The following is a 20774-nucleotide window of genomic DNA, read 5'->3' as shown; positions in this document are numbered from 1 at the left end:
TTGGGTGTTTCATGGTCATATATGTGCAGTCATAAAAAAGCAAAAACAGTCTTTTCTTAAGAAGCCACACCATTTTAATGTGAAAGTCAAGCAGCGCCGTGATTTTACATATTAACATAGAAAAATAGGCTATTCTTACTTTTGCTATCCATACCTTTGCAAGTTATAACATTGTGAGGTTTATTAGTTCATTACTTTGCCTTTTTAGAGTTAGTAGTCAGGTTTCCATCCAAATGTTTCGATATTTTTCAGCGAATTTTGTGAAAATGCGCAAAACGGACATACAACTTATGCCAGTTTCCATCCATTCTTCTTTTTGCAAATAGTGAGGAGACTGCGCCACGAGATGTCATCATATACGTATAAAATGGACAGATTACGAATCTAAAACTGCATTCATGTTTTTTTCTTTTAATTCATTCGAAAATAAAAATAAATAAAAGTTTCTTCGTCTCCCCAAACATATCTTACTTTATCATCCGCCATATTTTTGCGGCTGCAAACGTACGTCGTTACGTGTGACCTAGTATCCGTTCAAAGCGTGCGACGTATATCCGGCCAAAATGCGCATTTTCCTTTTTTCGATACGGTTTAAAATCCACCCCCTAAAAGCGTAAAAACTTTTTTGTTTTTGCGAATTTTGGGCCTTTCTACCCCCGAATTTCTGGCATGTCCATTCAGTTTGTTTTTCACAATTCTTGAAAATTCCAATAAAAATAGGTGGATGGAAACCCCACTAGTGACAAGTAGCTACAAAGTTCCTGTGAACCTCAAGACCAGAACAACATAAAGTCTGAAAGCCGACTGTAGTATTGATTACATGCGGTGGATGTTGGCGTGATCCATAAACTGTTTCAGGTTGTGCAAATTGTCCCACCATTTGAAGAGGAAGGTCTCTGCAATGAGTTGAAACCAAGGAGTGATCTCCAGCTCTTTCCGCTTGGCCTTCTCCAGCATTTGCCGCAGCTCCTCTTTGCTCACGTAACAGTGGCTTTTGATTTCGTTGGGGTCTGGGCTCAACTCTACATCCTTCAGAGACATTAAAAAAAAATAAAAAAATACATACAGTAAATGATTACATTATGAGTTCAGATTTGTTTTAAATAAATATACAGTATATAATCACATGACTTTTGAGTGCTACCTTCTGCATAAAGAGGATGTAGTCAATTTCATGTTCTCCCCAAACACCATCTGACTGGGCTTTATAATGGATTCTTGTCAGGTACGCCATTTCTTCCGGAGTCACCTGCACATCGAGAATGAAGGGAGATCAGATGCGCCTTAATCTGTCATCACCTTCCCTAATGTTTTACCTGTTCCATGGGGATACCCAGTTCTGCTTCGAGTCTCCTCTGCGCAGCTCTCCTCACTCCAATGGCGTCTTTCTCCTCCAGCTCGCTGTCAGTGTGTAAAGGGTGACTGCAGCACGTGTTTGTGAAACAGCCTGATAACACAAGACACGGTATTACACTTTGAACTGCAGAAACAAATCTTGTGCGGATGTGCTACTCACCGGGAAAAGTGATTTTGGCATCAGACCGCTGTTGTAAGAGCAGCTTCTCTTCACTGTTAAAAATGAAGACGCTGAACGCTCTGTGTAATAAACCTGGCCATAAAAATTGTTAGTCGAATACAAAACGTGTTAAAAAATAATATTAATTAAGAGGGGGAAACTCACCTTTATCAATGTTGGCATTCAGATGGCAGTTTTTCTTTGTGTCGGCGCCGATCCGTTGGTCGTTCTCGTCGATGAGGATGCACATCTCGGCCAGCAACTTGACTTGCTTCTCGTCCAGGTGATCTGTTGTTATCTCGGGCATTCTGGACGACCACCGTTGGCGCTGCACGTCACTGGACAAACACAAAAATTCATTAATAGTGTACTTTACACACGCTTTAACATCTTGAAGCAAGCATGCTTGGTATCTTTTCGTAAGTTGAAATATGTTTACATGTGAGAGGGGTCAAATGCTTCCCCTTCCCAGTTAAACTTTCCTCTATACTAAACTAGGTCTCCCAAAATGTTAGCAGGTACGCCAGGTCAGAGTTTTATGTCAAATATGTGCTCATTCATGCAAGGAATGTAGCAAATATTTTTGCTATATGCGGCCACGCAGTCAAGCACTTCTTTTTATACAGCTTTCAGTACACGCTTTGTTGAGACTTTAAGCGACATAATGGAGGCTTGTGAGTCCAAACGCTTACCTGGATAAAGCTCGGAAACACGTAGCGACCGGTCGGCGAAACGATCTGCTCCAAGGTTGACGAGCGCCTGCGTAGCAAGCAGGTATGTTTGTTTTCAACACGGCTGCTCCCTGGGAGGTCACCGCCCGCAGCGCCGCCCACAAAACCCGCACCATCGTGTGACCAAAGCTGTAAACCAATCACATGCTCTTCAAAATTGGGTGCAGCTAAAACGTGAAATAGAATTCCGGGTCAAGCCAAAAGTCAAAACTTGTCTTTAACGTACATTTCAGTCGGTATTTTTCTTATTTATTTTTAAAATAACAATTAGTCTTTTATTTACACACGCACCTGTATTAAGTACACAGTGTGTGTCAAGACCTCTGGTAAAAAAAATGCTTTAAATACATTTTCAAGACCAGCACACATCAGCGATAATTTGGTCCGTTCCTTGGATCTAGTTCTGGTTTTACTATCCACACTGCTCAACACACGCCATCGGACCACAGCACAAGCGTGGCCCGGCTCCACCCAAGCCTGCAAACACAAGTATGTGTAACCATGCGCTGCATAGAACGTTAAAGTAAACAGAAAAAGACTTACTTTGTCCTATCTCTTGTTTTGTACAGGCAATCCGCTACGTCTATTATCCCTTTCACCTTCGCTTACGACAACATTTAGGGCGCAGTACTGTACATGAATCGCTCGACTACTAGACCATGCGTCTTACGTCACTGCTTTTCTATTGGTCGCTGTAATACCGGCGTGGCAGCTCATTGGTGGGTGTAGAACAAAATACATAAGCGTAACACGGAAGCGTTTGCGTCCTCGCAGTACGTGATGTGTCAAAAAAATTGAAACAATGTACTGATCGGTGTGATTTACCATCCACGGTCACATCTGGTTAGAATCCATTTTGTACTTGAATAATATACAGAATATTAGAAGGGATTAGTGTGAAATGAATGACGTTACACGCCACACAGTGAGAACCAGTGAGCTTGTGGTGTATTTGCAATGACATCTGAAAGGAAGTGCTAGTTGCGCTCATCTCGGTGAACCAGGACAGCGGTCAGTCTTTGTTTTTTTGCAGTGTATTCTGGTTACAAAACGTATTTTAAGTACTGTTAAATGTGCTAATTGAATTTAGTTGAGATTGTTTCATATTTCGGTCATATGCTGGCCTCTTTCACTGCGAATGGCGCTTCAATCAATTCCAGTCATTTTGTTGTTTTAGGCCAGACACATTAAAGTACTGTTTAGTTAGTGTTTTTTATATATATAGTAATTTAAATACCACTTGTAGTGTTATTAATTTTACGTTTTTGCTCTTAAACATTTATTTTGGTAAATTTTGTAATTGAACTTTTATGGGCAATATTTCAATGCAATCATTATTTGTTTGGATTTCACTATTCATTATTGAAATGCAGTGGTGTTACAGTGACCTACGGTAATATGTAATATATTTTTAGGAATGAAACCTTTCATTTTTATGAACGTGTAGGCTACTACGTATGTTAATGTAAGGTGTTTTTGTTTTTAGACGGAACATGTTGCAAGTTTTTGAATTGCCTATGACACGCCTTTTAGTAACCTGTTTTGTTTATAGCCCTTCAGACATTCTTGTTATTATCTTCTAATCTTTGCATTTTCTTATTGTTAGAGGTGGCAAGCACTCACACCCTGTACTGCACCCTGTATAGAATTATAGATACTTGTGTAATATAAGAGAAAAAGTAAAAGTAAAACTCTTCGTTAATAACTGTTTTGATAATTCTGCACAATAGTTTCTCTTATATGAAACAATATATATAAATAGTTATATGAAATTATATTCTGATTACTCTCTCTTTTTCTAATCATGTCCTTGCAATTATTGTGAACTTGATCTCCCTTTTGACCCGCAGGCAGATGGTGCTAACTGACCAGCACTGCCCACCCGCCCATTTGCCATCCAGCCCTGTCGGGTTTCGTTTGGTGCTCTTCAGGTAGGAGGTAAGCAGGGGGGGCAGGGCCATCCAGCAAAGTAGGCGGGATGCCTGTTGAGGGTGGGAGCAGCGGCAGCTCTGCCTCGACCACTCGTCACCCCAAACAAAAGCGCAAGGCTCACAGCCTGTCCATCCGCCGCACAAACAGCACGGAGGAGAGGCCACCTGGTATCCACAGAGGAGACATGCTGGAGGGACAGGTAAGAAGGATACCTGCGAATGTGTTGCCTTTGATTTTCTTAACACTGTTGTCATGGAGACTCGTTTAAACGTTTAAAATCCTAATAACCTGAGGTTTAGTTATTGTCTTGCTTTTTAAAACATTGCATTTTTAGGCCACTGTCTAGATGAGTAATTCATTTCAAGTGATGGAAACATTGGCGCTACCCTTCATTTATTGCCTCCAGAAAGGGAAGATCATAAATAATATTATGCGGGAAGATATTTACTTATTCAGACTCTGTTTGATCACGTAGATCCTGGTTGTTAATGTTAGAGCCCAGTCTAGATGTTTTTCCAACATCTGTGTGATAAGGTGAGGCAAGGCTGTATGAGGTCATTTTGTGCGTGTTCTCATGTTCCTGCTGTTACTTGGTTTAGTGGTACATTTTTATGATGTTTTTTATTTTTATTTTTATTGCTGGGCAGATATTGAACATTTTGACAAATATATATATAACATCAACCTTTTTGAAGAATCATAATAAATAATAGTAATTATTATTATTACTACTGATAATAATAAATCTAAAACTGTGTTAAGTTAAGGGAACTATTATAAGAAATAATGCAGACCCTTAGAACTCTCTTTACTTTTTGTTTTTGTTTGAATTTAAAACTAAGACAAGTAAAAATGTAACATTTCAAATATTTGAAAACTTACTGCAGAAAATTGTAAGGTGCTTGTTGAAGTTTTTATTTAACTTAAAGAAATGCTAATGACCCTGGGAGGTCCTTGAGCTTTGTTCAAATTATAAAATATTCTTTTGACTTTTGACTAAGAATACAAATAAAAACTCTTAATATTTTGCAAATCTAAAAGTTTTTTCAATAAAGATATGCCTAAAAAAAAACAAAGAGTTAAATAATTAATAATTAAAATCTAATTAATTAAAGAAAAGAAAAAATTGACTCCAATATTTTTCCTTGTAGTGAAAATGAATATTGGCTCCAAGTTTCATTTATAGGCCTCCTTGTCTACTAACTCATTCAGTGCCATTGACGGCTATAGATGTAAAAAAAATAATTTTTAACAATTTCTATTAGTTTAACATTTCTTCCCACTTTAGTTAACAAGAGTATGAAAGCCTAGATTATTATATATATAGATTATTAGAACAGCTATAAAATGTGTGATTAATCGTGAGTTAACTAGTGAAGTCATGCAATTAATTAGGATTATAAATTTTAATCGCCTGATGCCCCGAATTTTTAATAATCTTTTCTTTAAAAAATAAATAAATAAAAATTATTTAAAAAAATAATTAAAGAAAAGATTATTAAAAGTTAGGGGCATCATAATTAATCGCATGACCTAACTAGTTAACTCACGATTAATCACAAATTTTATATCTGTTGTAAATGTACCCAAAAATAATTTCTAGGTTTTCATACTCTTGTTAACAAAAATGGGGGAAAAAAAGTTAAACTAATAGAAATAGTTCAAATGAATTTTTGACGTCTATAGCTGTCAATGGCAGTGAATGAGCTAACAATCATATCGTATCAGCCCAGAAAAAAACAAAGCAAAACATGTCTATCTCTAATTTAAAATGGGATTAATTGAGCCACAATAATTGAGCAATTGCTGTTTTTTCAGTCTCCACTAGTTTAATCTACAGCAGAACAACAAGATATACAGTAAGCGATTAGTCTTCCATCTCCCCTGGTTGGCAACTTGCACTGACCCGTTGTCTCATCAAGTTTTAATACAGGCTGCTTGTCCGTGTCTGATTAGCCTTCTCTCGACCTCCAGCACTATCTACCTACTGTTGCTTTAAAACGGACTCCTAACATGCGGAATGCACTTTCCCACGCTGACATTATTAGCCGGAATATGCAGCGGGTTTTTAGAGGCACAACTAAGCAGCTTTGAATACATAATGGCTGCCTGTTGTTTTGGAATTGATCTTTTTGTAAGCGTGTAGCGCTGACACAATGGTCAGGAGGCTAACGTCGCAGCGACAAACTGTTGCTTTTGAACTTGTGCCAGAAGAGAGAGTGACAGCCTAGTGTTTGGTTCCCCGCTCCAGAAAGGAAAGAAGACTCGGCTCGTGATTTCAGCTGTCAAATGCAGACGTTTGCCATCATGCTAGCTTGCGTGTTGGGCTAGTGTAGCTCGGTGGTCACCTGGTAACTGGGTATTGACTAGCATTCACAATGGAGGTAGGTTAACTGGTTAGTTTCTCTGTATTGGGTTACTTGTTTATTGGTATTTAAAAAAAAAAAAAGAAAAAAACAATAATTACATTTTTGTTTTGTCGTTTTTCCAGGACTCCAAACTGCCCCACTCTCTACGTAACAATCTTCTCGATCTATTTGGCCAGATTGAACGAGAGTTTGAAAACCTCTACATCGAAAACCTTGAATGTGAGTACATAACAATAGAGACAATAACTATTTTGTCAACGTACATTTTTGAAGCATGCAATGTTGATCTTTAGGTATTGATTGACTAAACCGGAATGTAGACGGTGTTTGTCCACTAAAACCTTGTCTCTGTGCTAACATTACAGTACGGCGGGAAATTGATTCCCTGAATGAACGTCTGACTGGCGACGGACAGAATCTTGAGGGAGGAGATCCCGCCAAGGGGGCCCTGAAAACAAAAGGTCTAGTATTTCCTGTGGGATTTGTTGGAGTAATGTTATTGTTATGCTCGTGTGGTCTCCCTAATGCAGATTATGTGGAAGACTTTCAAAATGCTAAGTTTAAGGTCACTTGTAGTTTCTAATAAATTGTCAAATGAGTTGAGTGTGTGCTACAAAGTAACGCCAAACAAACTGCAAAAGTGCGGCATTCAGAAACTTGTTATTTTCATCCCCAAGTCAAGATCAACAAAGTGCGAGCAATATCTCAGTATGACGCAGTGCAATTTTGAACACTTCAAACAAAATAATCACATTTTAAAATATATTTCTATATTATGTTTATATATATTTTCGACTGAAGATGACATCACCTGTGCTGAGGAAAGTAGGTCATGACTAATCATGGCTCACCTGTTTGCTGGGTTTGGTCAGCACAGGTGAGTGGAAAAATTCATATTTAAAGGTATTAATTGTACATGAAAAATAATGAAATCACCAAATTCATTCTAAACAAAATATTAACTTTTTTTTTTAACAATATCCACTTGTTTTTATCCATTTTAGGGGGCGGCCATTTTGTCACATTCTGTCGACTGAAAATGACATCACAGTTGCTCACGGCTCAGGTAACAACCAATCAGGGCTCAGCTTGCAAACTCAGGAAACGGATGAGCCGTGATTGGTCGTTATCTGAGCACTTAGCAGCTGTGATGTCATTTCCAGTCAACATTATGTGACAAAATGGCCGCCTCCAGAGATGGATAAATACTGATGGATTTTGCTGCTTAAATTCATATTTCAAAAAAGCAGTATTAAGACTTAGTGGGTTGAACTATTTTTGCTGGTCGTAAAACAGCCTGATTTTAACTCATTCACTGCCATAAATTCATAAAAAAAAAAAAAAAGATTATTAAAAATTAGGGGCAAGAGGCGATTAAATGTTTTTAATTGTAATTAATCACATGACTTCACTAGTTAACTCACGATTAATCACAAATTCTATATGTTCTAAATGTACAATAAAAAAAATCTAGGTTTTCATAGTCTTGTTAACAAAAGTGGAAAAAATGTTAAACTAATAGAAATAGTTCAAATGAATTTTTGACATTTATAGCCGTCAACGACAATGAATAAATAAGTAAAAAAGAAAATATTATTACAAATTTGGGGCGTCAGGCGATTAAAGTTTTTAATCGTAATTAATCGCATGACATCACTAGTTAACTCGTGATTAATCGCACATTTTATGTACAAAACTAAATGTACAATAAAAAAAATCTAGATTTTCAACAAAAGTGGATTTTTTTTTTTTAACTAATAGAAATAGTTCAAATGAATTTTTGACGTTAATAGCCGTCAATGGCAGTTAATGAGCTAATGGGTGGTATCTGTACTCGTTGATATCCACACGGTAGTATGATGTCTTGGCATCGTCACCACTTTTTTTTTTTACCATTTACATGAGATCCATAAATGTACTGTAAACATCATTCACGACAGCTTTCTGTCAGCACAAAGTAAATAAATGGAGGCTCGGCATCACAGCAGCGCTAACGTCAGCAGCTGTCAATCTGTTTCCATTTGTCATGTTCACTATATATTTTGTCCCGCAGCCAGCCACAGCACCAGCCAACTATCACAGAAGCTGAAGACGACCTACAAAGCCTCGACTAGTAAGGTACTGGACGACTTATTCTGTTTGCCTTTTAATACACTTCATAAATGTGCGACCCGTGTAAATATGTGTAAAAGCTTCCGTGATGTCACTATCAAACGGCGCTTTGTTCCCGACTCGTCTTGTCCCGCCCTTTAAGGTCATGTGGTATGTCATGTGTGTAATTCAATGACAGAGTTGCCTTCTTTGAGTTCTTCCTTTGTAATTCCTTTGCTATATATATATATATATATATATATATATATATATATATATCAATTGTACGCTTTCAATGGCAAAAGAAGTGGCCCGTGCAATTTCAGTGTGGCCACTCGAGAGTTATGAGGAGGATCGTGGGTAATGTCCCGTGTATGCTGTTAATCACATGCCCTGATTCTCTTTTTAAACTGCAGTCTGACCTTGACTGTGCATCTCGTCCCCCGACTTATTTTTAGCAACAGCTGCATTGACAGTCATATAAAAGCCTATATTTCTTCATGTAGTCGCTGGGGGACAATTTGAAAAGTGTTCCTTTAGTTTTGCTCGATAGCTCGTTGTGCTGGATGGACTAGAATTGCTCAACTTTGCAGCCTGGGAATTGAGTTAAACCAGTGGTGACCTTAGTCAAGTCATGCGAATCCAGTCCCCCGCCACACTTGAGTTTAAAAATACTACATATAGTTGTCTTTTAGGGCTGTAACCATATTGGCAATATTGTGATATTGCGATATTAAAATTGCAAATATAAGCAGCATGTTTAAAAAGGCCAGTTGTTTTCCATTTGTGCAGTTCCAGCATATGGAGGACCTAAACTGCCCAAATTAAAAAGAAAGAAATAAATGAATAAAAATGAAAATAATAACAGATATAAAAAATATAATTCAAAAATTAAATACAAAAAAATAAAGATAAATTGAAATGAAAAGCTCTTGCTTCTGCATACACCCTTTTGGTTGTATATTTATGTATAAAATTAGTTTTTGTCCATGTTGAATTTTTTATTTATCTTGCCAATGTACCAAATACATTTTTTCATTCATTAAAAAAAAATCATATCTATATTCCTAAAAAAATAATTAAAAATAAAAATATATATCCCTAAATAAATAAATAAAAAGTAAAAATAAACCCAAAAATAAAAAACGTATTTAAAAAAATAAATGTCGAAATAAATATAATTAAATATCAGTCAATAAATAAAAACACACTGCTCTCACATTTATTTATTTCATGCTGCAGAAGCTCTGTCATGTCGAAATTCAAATGAGGGGGCGTTCCTAAGCATGGTTTGGGTTGGGTGCAGTTGTTGCAAACTGCATAGTGAGCGGCTTGGCAACAGCGTCTGCAGCATGAAATAAATAAACGTGAGAGCAGAGCGTTTTTATTTTTTGATTGATATTTAATTCTATTTATATATGCACTTTTGTATTTATTTTGAAATTTATTTTCACATTTATTTTTAGAGTCTCATTTTTTATTTTTGTATATATTTGTACTTTTTTATGGCTATGTATATATTTGTTTGTGTTTTTATTACCACTTATATTTATTTTTTGGTATTTAATTTTTTTATTATATTTTTATATCCGTTTTTATTTTCACTTTTATCAATTTATTTATTATTTTTTAATTTTGGCAGTTTTGGTCCTCCATACCAGCACCCTCTAGTGGCTAGTTTATCAAGTGCAGTTGAGTTTTAATTAGGCATGGTTAAGACCCACGCTAGTGGCTATAGATGAAGGGTAATTTAAAAGTTTTGAGTTCCTCCATAATTGACTCGATTAGCAAGGAAATGCCTCAATATTAAGCCTTATTAGTGGTCGTTTATGTACATTAAGGTTAACTGTACTATTTGAACTATATGCATAATTATGACCTCAGCTAATTAGCATTGTATGAATCCAAAATAGTCTCGGTATTATCACTAAATTGTTTCCCTGATAAATACTCACTTTCCCAGTTTGGTAGTATTGGACAAAAAAACAGGCCACACTGGCCTTTGCATTTATCATAATGACATCATGTTTACTGTTTTGAGATTTTGCACCCGTTGTAATTCTCATTTCTTTATCACATCCAGATTGTATCCAGCTTCAAAGCCACTACAGGGTCCAGAGCTTTGTGCCATCTGCAGAAGGAATATATTGGCCATAGGGATGGAATTTGGGACCTCAGTGTGACCAGAACTCAGCCAGTTGTCCTTGGAACTGCATCAGCAGGTACATTGCGACATTGCGTACCTGCTACACCCCCCCCCCCCCACCACCAACCATTTTCGGGGCAGAGGAGCTGCTGTTGTAGATCCACAGCCAAAATAGAGTCTAGGTATAATTGTAGTGATGTACAATCACCAGCAGATGGCAGCCTTACTAACAAATGGAAAATGATGGTATGAAACTTTTTTCCTGAGGAAAGACGGTATGATATGTTTTAATTTGGTAGATATGGTGTGTATATATAATTATAAACACAATCTTCTGTGGGTCTTGAGAAATCAGTCAAAATGCTCAAAAACAGCTGGCAATATAAAGTTGACTGGCAGGGAATGGCTTAAGTACGGATTCTCAATTTCGATTGATATCGTTTTGCCTTGTTTCGTGTGATTTTGATTTTCATGGTTCCGTTTTTCCGCTTGGTTTGGCAAAGATGTTCATGACTGCTTTCTTTACAGACCACTCAGCCCTGCTTTGGAGTATAGAGACTGGGAAATGTCTGCTAAAGTATGGTGGCCATGCAGGATCAGGTAATCAGAAGCTTAATATTCAGTCCGCCACATACTTTTACTTGTTGAGAATAGAATACAATTATTCACATACAGACATTCTTTTTTTGTGTGTGCAAGTTTTTAAATCATTCACTGCCATAAGTTCATTTAAAAAAAGATCATTTAAAATAAGGGGCGACAGGCGATGACATTTTTTTATTGTAATTAATCGCATGACTTCACTAGTTTTTTTTTAATTAAATGATTTGAAAAAAAGAAAAGAAAAGATTATTAAAAATTAGGGCCGATAGGTGATTGAAATTTTAAATTGCAATTAATCGCATGACTTCACTAGTTAACTCACGATTAATCACAAATTTTTATATCTGTTCTAAATGTACAATCATTTTTTTTCTTATTATATATGTTAAACTAATAGAAATACTTAAAATGATTTTTTGACGTTAATAGCCGTCAATAGCATTGAATGAATAAAAAAAAGAAAAGATTATTAAAAATTCGTGGCATCAGGCGATTAAAATTTGTAATCGTAATTAATCGCATGACTTCACTATTTAACTCACGATTAATCCAATTTGTTTTATATCTGTTCTAAATGTACAATAGAAAAAATTCTAGGTTATCATACTCTTGTTAACAAAAGTGGGAAAAATGTTAAACTAATAGAAATAGTTCAAATGAATTTTTGACGTTTATAGCCGTCAATGGCAGTGAATGAGTTAAAAAGTCTGTTGGAATCGGATTAGAATGAGTCATTCATATTGATCTCTCTTCCAGTCAACTCTATCAAGTTCCACCCCACAGAGCAGATGGCCCTCACAGGTAAAAGCTTGAATATTTGTGTCAATATGTTATTTTGCCTCATGGCTTTTTGAGCGTTGTCCTTGTGTGGCCCCCCAGCCTCCGGGGACCAGACGGCTCACATCTGGCGCTACATGGTGCAGCTACCTGCCCCCCAGCCACCACCAGATGTCAGTGTAAGTCACTTTATTCCGCTCAATTTGAAGGAGTTGATTATGCCCTGGAAGTTATTTGACATCCCTGATCGATTTTGAAGGCGACATTTTTTTTTTTTTTTTTTTTTGCAATATTTAGGTGCCGTGTGACGATGACCAGGATTCGTCAGACAGAGAAGAAGGCGAGGTGGACGGCGAAGGCCCTTGCGAGGTGCCCACTGTCCGAGTTGCTACGGCAACCCTGAAAAGTCACCAAAGTGTGGTCATCGCAGCTGATTGGCTGGTGGGCGGCCGACAAGTGGTGACAGCTTCTTGGGATCGTGCTGCCAACTTGTATGAGGTGGAGACATCGGAACTGGTGCACACGCTCACTGGTAAGCCATTTTATTCATATTGTAGTACCATTTTCTGTGAAGAATCCAACCAGCCAAATTGATTTTTAATTTCTTATAGTTGCCACAAGATGGCAGCAAAACACTTTAAACTCAGGTTGGATTGACTTTTTTAGTGGTCTGAAAACTACACAGACAAAGAATAAAGCAAAGCATCATCCATCCATCAACACCATGTATTTAGCTAGTACACAATCGTGAACCCATGTTACATAAAAAAAACTGACAGATCATTAAAAAAAAAGTCCTATATATCCCAATATAGCATTTTCCTTTAAATACTATAAAATGAATGGCAATTTTCTATGCTTTTGATTTTTAGTTTCTGATCATAAAATGGCCGCCATTGCGAGTACCGACACCTAAAAATAAGGCCCGCTATCGGCCTGATACTTTGTTTTAATTGTTACGTTCTCAGGACTAAGATTGTGAGTAGCAAATAAAGGAGGATATCTTCCCCAAAAAAGTTTGCAAAATAAAGTTTTGAACCGAACCGTGAAGAATATGTATGGAGGACCAAAACTGACATATACAAAATAAATAAATAAATTAATTAATAAAATAAAAATGAAAACAAAATTAAACAAATAAAAAAAAATCAACAATTAAATTAAACATTAAAACAACAATATATATAATACATAAATATTTATTTCTATTTCTATTATTCAAAAAAATATTATTACCAACAACAAAATATATACACATATTATATATTTTCGGCGTTTTTATTTCTATTGTATTTTTATTTTTTTAATCACATTTTTATTGCCATTTAAAAAAAAATATTGTTTTATTTTGGCAGTTTGGGTCCTCCATATATATGTGGGGGTTCACTGTATTCATATTGGGCATGTGCAATTTTCATGTAAATAAAACCTTTCACATTAATTTGCCTAGAACCTTATTTTATCGTAAAATGAGATTCAATACATGAGCTGTATCAAAATGTATGCTTTGTTTAAATGACAGTTGGAGACGCGTTTGCGTAGGCTTAAATCGGACTGTATTTTACTGGGCAGCCTTTTTTATTTATTTAAATTTTTATTATTTATTTTTATTTTTATTTTTTATATTCTCTTATGGAGGGCCGGTGAAGTACCGATACCTGGCCTATTTCAAGGTATCGGTACTAGCGATTGGCCGCCCTCTTGTGGCTGTTTTATGATCAGGCACTCGAAATTTGAAATTAGAAGAATAGGAAATTGTAATGAATTTCATTCAATTGGGAAAGGCTATATTGGGATCTATATAGGCCTTTTTTTTTAAGTACCTGTCGTTGTTGTTTTTTTCATTTTATGTATTAAAAGTACCAAATATCAAGTATGTTCTTTTAGTATTGTTATTATTATTAATATTATTATTTTAATGCTACCCATAACCTGAGTTAAAAAATTGTGTCTGTGTGCAGGCCATGACCAGGAGTTGACCCACTGTTGCACCCACCCCACCCAGCGCCTGGTGGTCACCTCATCCAGGGACACCACCTTCAGACTGTGGGACTTCCGAGATCCATCCATCCACTCCGTCAACGTCTTCCAGGGACACACAGAGTCAGTTACTCACTTCCACACACATCCGTTTAATTTGCAGTACTTATATCGACCACAGAGTGGCGCTCTATTCTCTTTTTCTGGTGTTTGAACAACTCCCTCACACACAAATTTGCTAAGCCAAATCCTCCACTTGCATCTCATTCATTACTAAGTGCCCCCCCCATCACCTCCCACCCCTCTCAGCATCTCTCTGTGTCTTGTGTACAGTATTTATCTGTCTGCTTCCCCATTAATCCCCCACTCTGTACTTTTTTTCCCCACTGTGAGCACTCAATTGCTGTCAGTCATTTGAGCTCCCCTGCAACAGCTTGTCTGCTCTTGAGAAAGTATTTTTGGGAATATTTGATTGCTATTTTTGAATTATGTGCTTCCACATTTATAATTACAGATGTTTTTTTTATGTATTATATGATTTCTAATGTGTTTTTAATTGACACTTTTGACAATCAAGGTCTCAAGACACTTGTGCGTGTGTGCCTACACACATGTCAAATTATTATCAATACCAACCTAACTGCCCCCACATACCAATTAGCGAGCAGTTTGCCGTCACCAAAACGAAAGCTGCCATTTCTCCTGCTAATGTTGTCAACGTGGCACACTGACAAATGTAAACGCGGCTTCAGGGAACGCCGCTTTACATTTTCTTCCGTCTTCTCTTGCAATTAGCGCTAATGCTTACTGACAACAATCCGCAGCAGCTAAAAGTGCAGCGTACGCCCTGCATGCTACCACCCTGCCGTCATGACAATTGCGTGTGAGCTTAACAAAACAGCCGGCAACTGGTGGACGTTATCTGCAAATTCACATTTATATCTTTGTTTTAAGAATTAGGCCCGATCGATATGCTTTTCTTTTTAATGTTGATGCGATACCGATTTTTGGCAGAAAAAAAGGAAGGAAGTGAAACAAGAATAGAATAAACTAAAATAATACCAACGGGAAAAAATCAGTAAGAACAAAGTTTCTCTTCCTGTGCGTTTTGACCTCTTGGGGGCAGTGTGGTAGTGTGCAACCATGGTTTACACACTTAAAGTGAGTACAGAAGAAAGTTGCGATTGAATTATGTTAAAATAACAAATTTTTCATACATAAGAAATAATTTGTGCCTTTACTTAGTGTTATCTTACTTGTGTGTACAGCATTTGTGTGTGAATATTCGTTATTTGAAGGAAAAACGCTCCCGAAGTCGATGCTAACTTCCTGTTAGCATTTGAATGGCATCCTCCCTCCGCTTTTAGCATTAGCGCTAGGCTAGCGATGTTTTAAAAATGAAGCATGTTTTGTATTTAAATATACTGTACAGTGAATGTAATTCTTATCGTCGTGTGTTTAGTTTTGCAGCTAACTCCAACTGGGGTGTCATTAAATAGCTTAAAGGACGCTAAGGGACAACAGAATAACCAAAATAACATATGCTACACAGTTGGTAATTGTTAACCAACCAACCAAAATGGTGCGTTCAGGGTACATTCACAGCGTCGGAAATTTCGTTTTTCTTTGATAATAATGTTTTCAGGGGAAAATAATTGGCCATTTGAAGGGCGATAATCAGTGGCCGATTAATCGGTCGGGCCCTGTTTAGGACACACAATGCTAATGATTGAAATTGAATTAATTTTAAATTTCAGGACTTTTGAGTGCCCCCCACCCCCCAGTATCCCATCAAAAAATATCCTTGACCTTAGCTGTCAGCCACAGCAGAGAGGCTATTAAGTATACACTGAACACTTCCCCTCCCTCCTCACGCTCCCTTTCTAAAAACGCTTTAACCTTAATCAACCTTTTAATAAATTACCTTGTCTGACAACGCTCGCCTCACTCCCCCCACGGCGTAGTCCTCGTACACCTCTCTCCCTCGCCGCCTCACACGTTCCCAATTGGCTTGGACGCCGCAAAGTCACAGGGCGCCTATAAAGATGCAGCCGTCGCTGTGAGCATCTGCCTCACTTATAGGAGTTTAGTCCCCGCTAATTAGCTCTTAATTTTGTGTCAGTTTGAATTAAACATGCAGCAAAAATGTAGATGTGTGCATGTGGGTGTGTGTTGCCTACTGCTACTTGGCAAATTTGGGGGAATCTGAAATTTGAAACTGTTTTTGTGGTGTTGAGCGGGGTCATGTTTTTGTACATTGCTTTACAAAATGGTGGCTCACTTCAATGTCTATTTTTGTAAAACATAAAACAAGTCATGTAACAGTTTTTTTTTCTTTTTTATAGCACGGTGACATCAGCAGTGTTCACGGTGGGCGACAACGTGGTGTCAGGGAGTGATGACCGCACAGTTAAGGTGTGGGATCTGAAGAACATGAGGTCGCCCATAGCAACCATCCGCACAGACTCAGCTGTCAACAGGTAGGATGGAAAATAGAGAAGTGAAGAGAGTCCAGAGTTTAACAATAGAATAGATAAAGAAAACACTTAAAAAAAAAAAACACTGTTCCGTTTTTAAGAAGGTAAATAATGTTTTAGATGCAATAATTGGTTAAAATGCATTATTGTTCATTAATTGTATTTTTATTAATGTAATGGTTATCATTTACAACTTGCCTATTTAATGTTTTTTGTTTTGAAAAAAATATAACATTTTGTTTAAAAAAATATTTTTGTTTTCATTAACTTAATATGAATGCTTATCATTTACAAATTTGCCTATTTGTAGTTTTTTTGCTGAAAAAATAATATTTTGTTTTTTTTAAAAATATTTTTATTTGTTTTTATAAATTTAATATAAATGCTTATCATTGACCTATTTGACAATATTTTCTTTTTTTAACTTAACATAAATGCTTATCATTTACAAATTTGACTATTTGTAAATTTTTATTGCTTAAAATTGTATATTTGTATTTATTTATTTTTACTAATTTAATATAAATGCTTTTTTTTTATATATATATTTTTTTGTTTTTATTAACTTAATAGGACTGCTTATCATTTACAAATGTGCCTGTTTATAGATATATTTATTTTTTTGCTGAAAATAATCACATATTCACTGTTTTCGTGCCAAGGTCGAAACAACAAAGCTTTAGTGGTATCTTAGTGTCAAGAAAGTATGTTGAAGTGAGTTGAGGAGTTTTATTTAGACATAAGTAGGGCTTTGCTGCCAACTTGTCATATTTGCATTCACAAGAAAACACTATAAATTCCATTTTTCAAAAGGTAAATAATGCTCAGATGCAATAATTGGTTTAAATGGAACATTTATTATTTAATTTTTAAATCTATTTTTATTAATTAATTTACTTATATTATTTTAAGTTAAATGCTTATTGCATATTTGCAGATTAGCATTTACATATCTGCCTGTTTGCAGATTTAAAATGTTTGTATTCATTTAAACAATGTTTAAATAATTGGCTAAAGTGCAGTATTTTTTTTAAATATTTTAGTTAATATATTTTCATTAATTTAACATTAATGCTTATGACCCATCATCCGTTATTTGCTGAAAAATTCACATATTTGATGTTTTGACCTTAGCACAAAAACAATAAAGGTTTAGTGGTCTCTTTGTGCCAACCGAGTATGTCAAAGTGAGTTGAGGAGTTTTATATAGACATAAGTAGGGCTTTGCCGCCAACATTTGCTATATAAAAAAGCATCACTCACAAAGAGTTAAACACCAACATTGCAGGATAAGCGTCTCGGCCAACCAACGGATCATCGCCCTGCCGCACGACAATCGGCAAGTGCGTCTGTTTGACATGAGCGGAGTGAGGCTGGCCCGACTGCCTCGCAGCAACAGAATGGTAAGAACCCGACGCCAGCTTTCAATCTTGTGAGCGCCATTGGAATCCAAACGGCGAAATGTGTGTCAACGCAGGGCCACCGGCGCATGGTGTGCTGCACGGCGTGGAACGAGGAGACCCAAACGTGCAACCTGTTCACCTGCGGGTTCGACCGGCAAGCCATCGGATGGAACATCAACATCCCCGCCTTGCTGCAGGAGAAATGAAGTCTGAATCCCTCCGCGTAATCTGTCGTCTCGCACGTGTTTAGAAATCAAGTAAGCCATGCTCGCGATATCCCAAACTTTTTGTGAGTAGTTTTTGTGTGTATTCACATCACTGCTGTTAAATTACTGCTGAATGGTTGCATGAAGAGAAATCCAGCTGTTTCTATTACAGACAATTTGTATAGTATATTGTTGTCTGATGAAGTGACCTCCGTCAAATTGTTACAAATGAATGGATTATATTGTTTTACTGTACTTTTTGTTTGGAAGTACGTTAATGAAGATGTTGTTGTGATTTTTTTTTAAATATTTTTTTGTCAAGCTGGAGTTGTGCCTCATGATATATCAAAATGATTTGCTTCCTATGAGTTTAAGTTAACAGCTACGTCAGGGTGTCCAAAATTTGGCCCGTGGGCCATTTTGGCCCATCATCTACTTTTAAGCGACCCACAGCAAATTATAAAAAATCATTTCGACACATCCAGCAATGCGAGAATTTTTTTTAAATTACTGACTTTTTTTGGGGGGGGGGGGGGGGGGGGGTTGTTTTTAAATATCAATAGATTGAACTCAGGTTCAGAACCACTCCCCTAGAACATAAAAAAAAAAAAAAGTTGGGAGTAATATCAATGAAACCACTGACCTAGAACATTAAAAAAAAGTTTGGAGTAATATCAATCAATCGAACCCAGGTTCAGAACCACTAACCTAGAACATTAAAAAAAAAAGTTTGGGGTAATATCAGTCGATCAAACCCAGATTCAGAACCACTGACATAGAACATAAAATAAAGTTTGGAGTATTATCAATCGATCAAACCCAGGTTCAGAACCACTGACCTAGAACATAAAAAAAAAAAGTTTGCAGTAATATCAATCGATCGAACCCAGGTTCAGAACCACTAACTTAGAACATAAAAAATAAGTTTGGAGTAATATCAATCAATCGAACCCAGGTTCAGAATCACTAACCTAGAACATAAAAAAAAGGTTGGAGTAATATCAGTCCATTGAACCCAGGTTCAGAACTACTGACCTAGAACATAAAAAAAAGTTTGGAGTAATATCAATCGATCGAACCCAGGTTTAGAACCACTGACCTAGAACATAAAGAAAAAAGTTTGGAGTAATATCAATCGCTCGAACCCAGGTTCAAAACCACTGACCGAGAACATTTTTTAAAAAATGGACACATTTCCTTGACACTGATGTCAACACTTCAAACTTAAGTTGCCTTTTTGCGTTTTCCCATTGGGGCAATTTCCTTTCAACATTTTCTTTATTCTGCCTTTGGAAAATGATGCAAAGTGTTGTTGTATGTGTAGCAATAATGGGTCTTCAAGGGTCATCATTAGAATCTTACATGTGAAGAATTTTTCAATTACACATCGTGTTGTCAGTTTAGGAGTTGCTGTGTGTAAATAATGATCCTGTAATCCCACAATGAAACGCATCGTCACCAGCTTGTTGCCAACTCAAATGTCTTTATTCTCCGTAATTACATATTCAAGTGTACTTGATGGTTACTGCTCATGTCAATGTGAAGTTTACAATTTGTTGATGAGTCCCAAATGTGCTTCCCAACCCCCTGATTTCGAGACGCTTGTATAGTTGTGCCATCAGACTAACTTTGTTGCATGAACCCACAAAAGCACGGGTGTCAAACTGAAGGCCCGCGGGCCTGCTGTGGCCTTCGTCTCATTTTATGTGGCCCCATGTAAGCTTTCCCTTGACTTTTGTTCAAAACTAGTCATCCAAAGCTACATAGTGAATGGTGATTGTATTTATTATTTTTTAATTTGTGGCTAGTTTCACAATTATAACTGAACCCCCTTTGATGTGGCCCATGATGAAAATAAGTTTGACTCTATCTGAATGCATTCCCATTATTGAAAGCTACCCGAGCGTACATTCCAAATGCCTGTTAAATAACTAATTGTGTCCTACTGCGCAGCGCAGATAGCATTTTTATTCCTGTTTCACTCAGGAACTCAATCCCACGGCCACTGGTATCAATGTCAATTTAATCTAATCTGGGGGGCAGAGGGGGGGGGTGTCTGGTTTGCGGCCCGCGTATGAATTCCGACAGGAAATATGATTTGGGCCTGATACATGAAATTATGGTTTGCCGATTGGAAGGCTGAAAAAGCGGATAGGCTTCGCTTTATTGTCGCAGGTCATATTCACCTCCAACTTCATTATGTGTTCTTTTCCGCATAATTTATTGTGGCCGGTACGTGCTCTTCAACACTTTCCAATAATAAAAAAAAAAAAGGAAAAGCTTTGGGTCTTTGTCATTTCTTTTAACAGAACCATTTCATTCATGTCTGAAATTCGTTATTTAATTCAGTGACGGTCGTCTTCAATGAGTCAAAGAGCTTGAATTAAGTTAGCTGACTTTTGTTGAGAGGTGTGGGACACCTTGGATTGTTCTCCTACCAAGAAAAAAAAATAGTCTGGTCATGTTTGTTTTTTTTAATGGTTTGCTATAGATGGCCTTTACAAAAAAACGCCTTACTATTACATGGTTGTTTTTTAAATATA

General features: G+C 36.8%; 2 protein-coding genes across 5 annotated transcripts; one reads left to right on the top strand and one right to left on the bottom strand.

Annotated features, from left to right (window-relative positions):
* Positions 1-51: 51 nt before the first annotated feature.
* On the bottom strand, positions 52-2940 carry idi1 (isopentenyl-diphosphate delta isomerase 1). 2 transcript variants are annotated; one of them, XM_077554785.1, is made up of 7 exons: positions 2791-2940; positions 2209-2376; positions 1682-1854; positions 1517-1609; positions 1317-1447; positions 1145-1249; positions 52-1029 (listed from the first exon to the last, which is right to left on the bottom strand). In XM_077554785.1, the coding sequence occupies exons 2-7, from the start codon at positions 2361-2363 to the stop codon at positions 817-819; spliced, it is 870 nt and encodes a 289-aa protein (XP_077410911.1). In that variant the 5' UTR covers positions 2364-2376; positions 2791-2940; the 3' UTR covers positions 52-816. The 2 variants fall into 2 exon arrangements, with proteins under 2 accessions (XP_077410911.1, XP_077410912.1); XM_077554786.1 differs by having other exon boundaries at positions 2209-2275; positions 2791-2863.
* LOC144040523 (WD repeat-containing protein 37-like) lies at positions 2656-20504 on the top strand. 3 transcript variants are annotated; one of them, XM_077554784.1, is made up of 15 exons: positions 2691-2736; positions 2817-2966; positions 4098-4378; positions 6671-6767; positions 6914-7009; positions 8602-8666; positions 10723-10861; positions 11314-11385; positions 12145-12189; positions 12268-12344; positions 12463-12697; positions 14127-14268; positions 16491-16625; positions 17911-18025; positions 18100-20504. In XM_077554784.1, exons 3-15 carry the CDS (start codon positions 4226-4228, stop codon positions 18229-18231), a joined length of 1503 nt encoding a protein of 500 aa, XP_077410910.1. In that variant the 5' UTR covers positions 2691-2736; positions 2817-2966; positions 4098-4225; the 3' UTR covers positions 18232-20504. The 3 variants fall into 3 exon arrangements, with proteins under 3 accessions (XP_077410909.1, XP_077410910.1, XP_077410908.1); XM_077554783.1 differs by lacking the exon at positions 2817-2966 and having other exon boundaries at positions 2656-2736; XM_077554782.1 differs by lacking the exons at positions 2691-2736; positions 2817-2966 and adding an exon at positions 3004-3258.
* The last annotated feature ends 270 nt before the right edge of the window (positions 20505-20774 follow it).

Source organism: Vanacampus margaritifer, chromosome 20 (assembly GCF_051991255.1).
Source record: "Vanacampus margaritifer isolate UIUO_Vmar chromosome 20, RoL_Vmar_1.0, whole genome shotgun sequence".
Taxonomy (NCBI): Eukaryota; Metazoa; Chordata; class Actinopteri; order Syngnathiformes; family Syngnathidae; genus Vanacampus; species Vanacampus margaritifer.
Note: the sequence above shows the minus strand (reverse complement) of the source record. Positions and strands in the feature narration are given on the sequence as shown.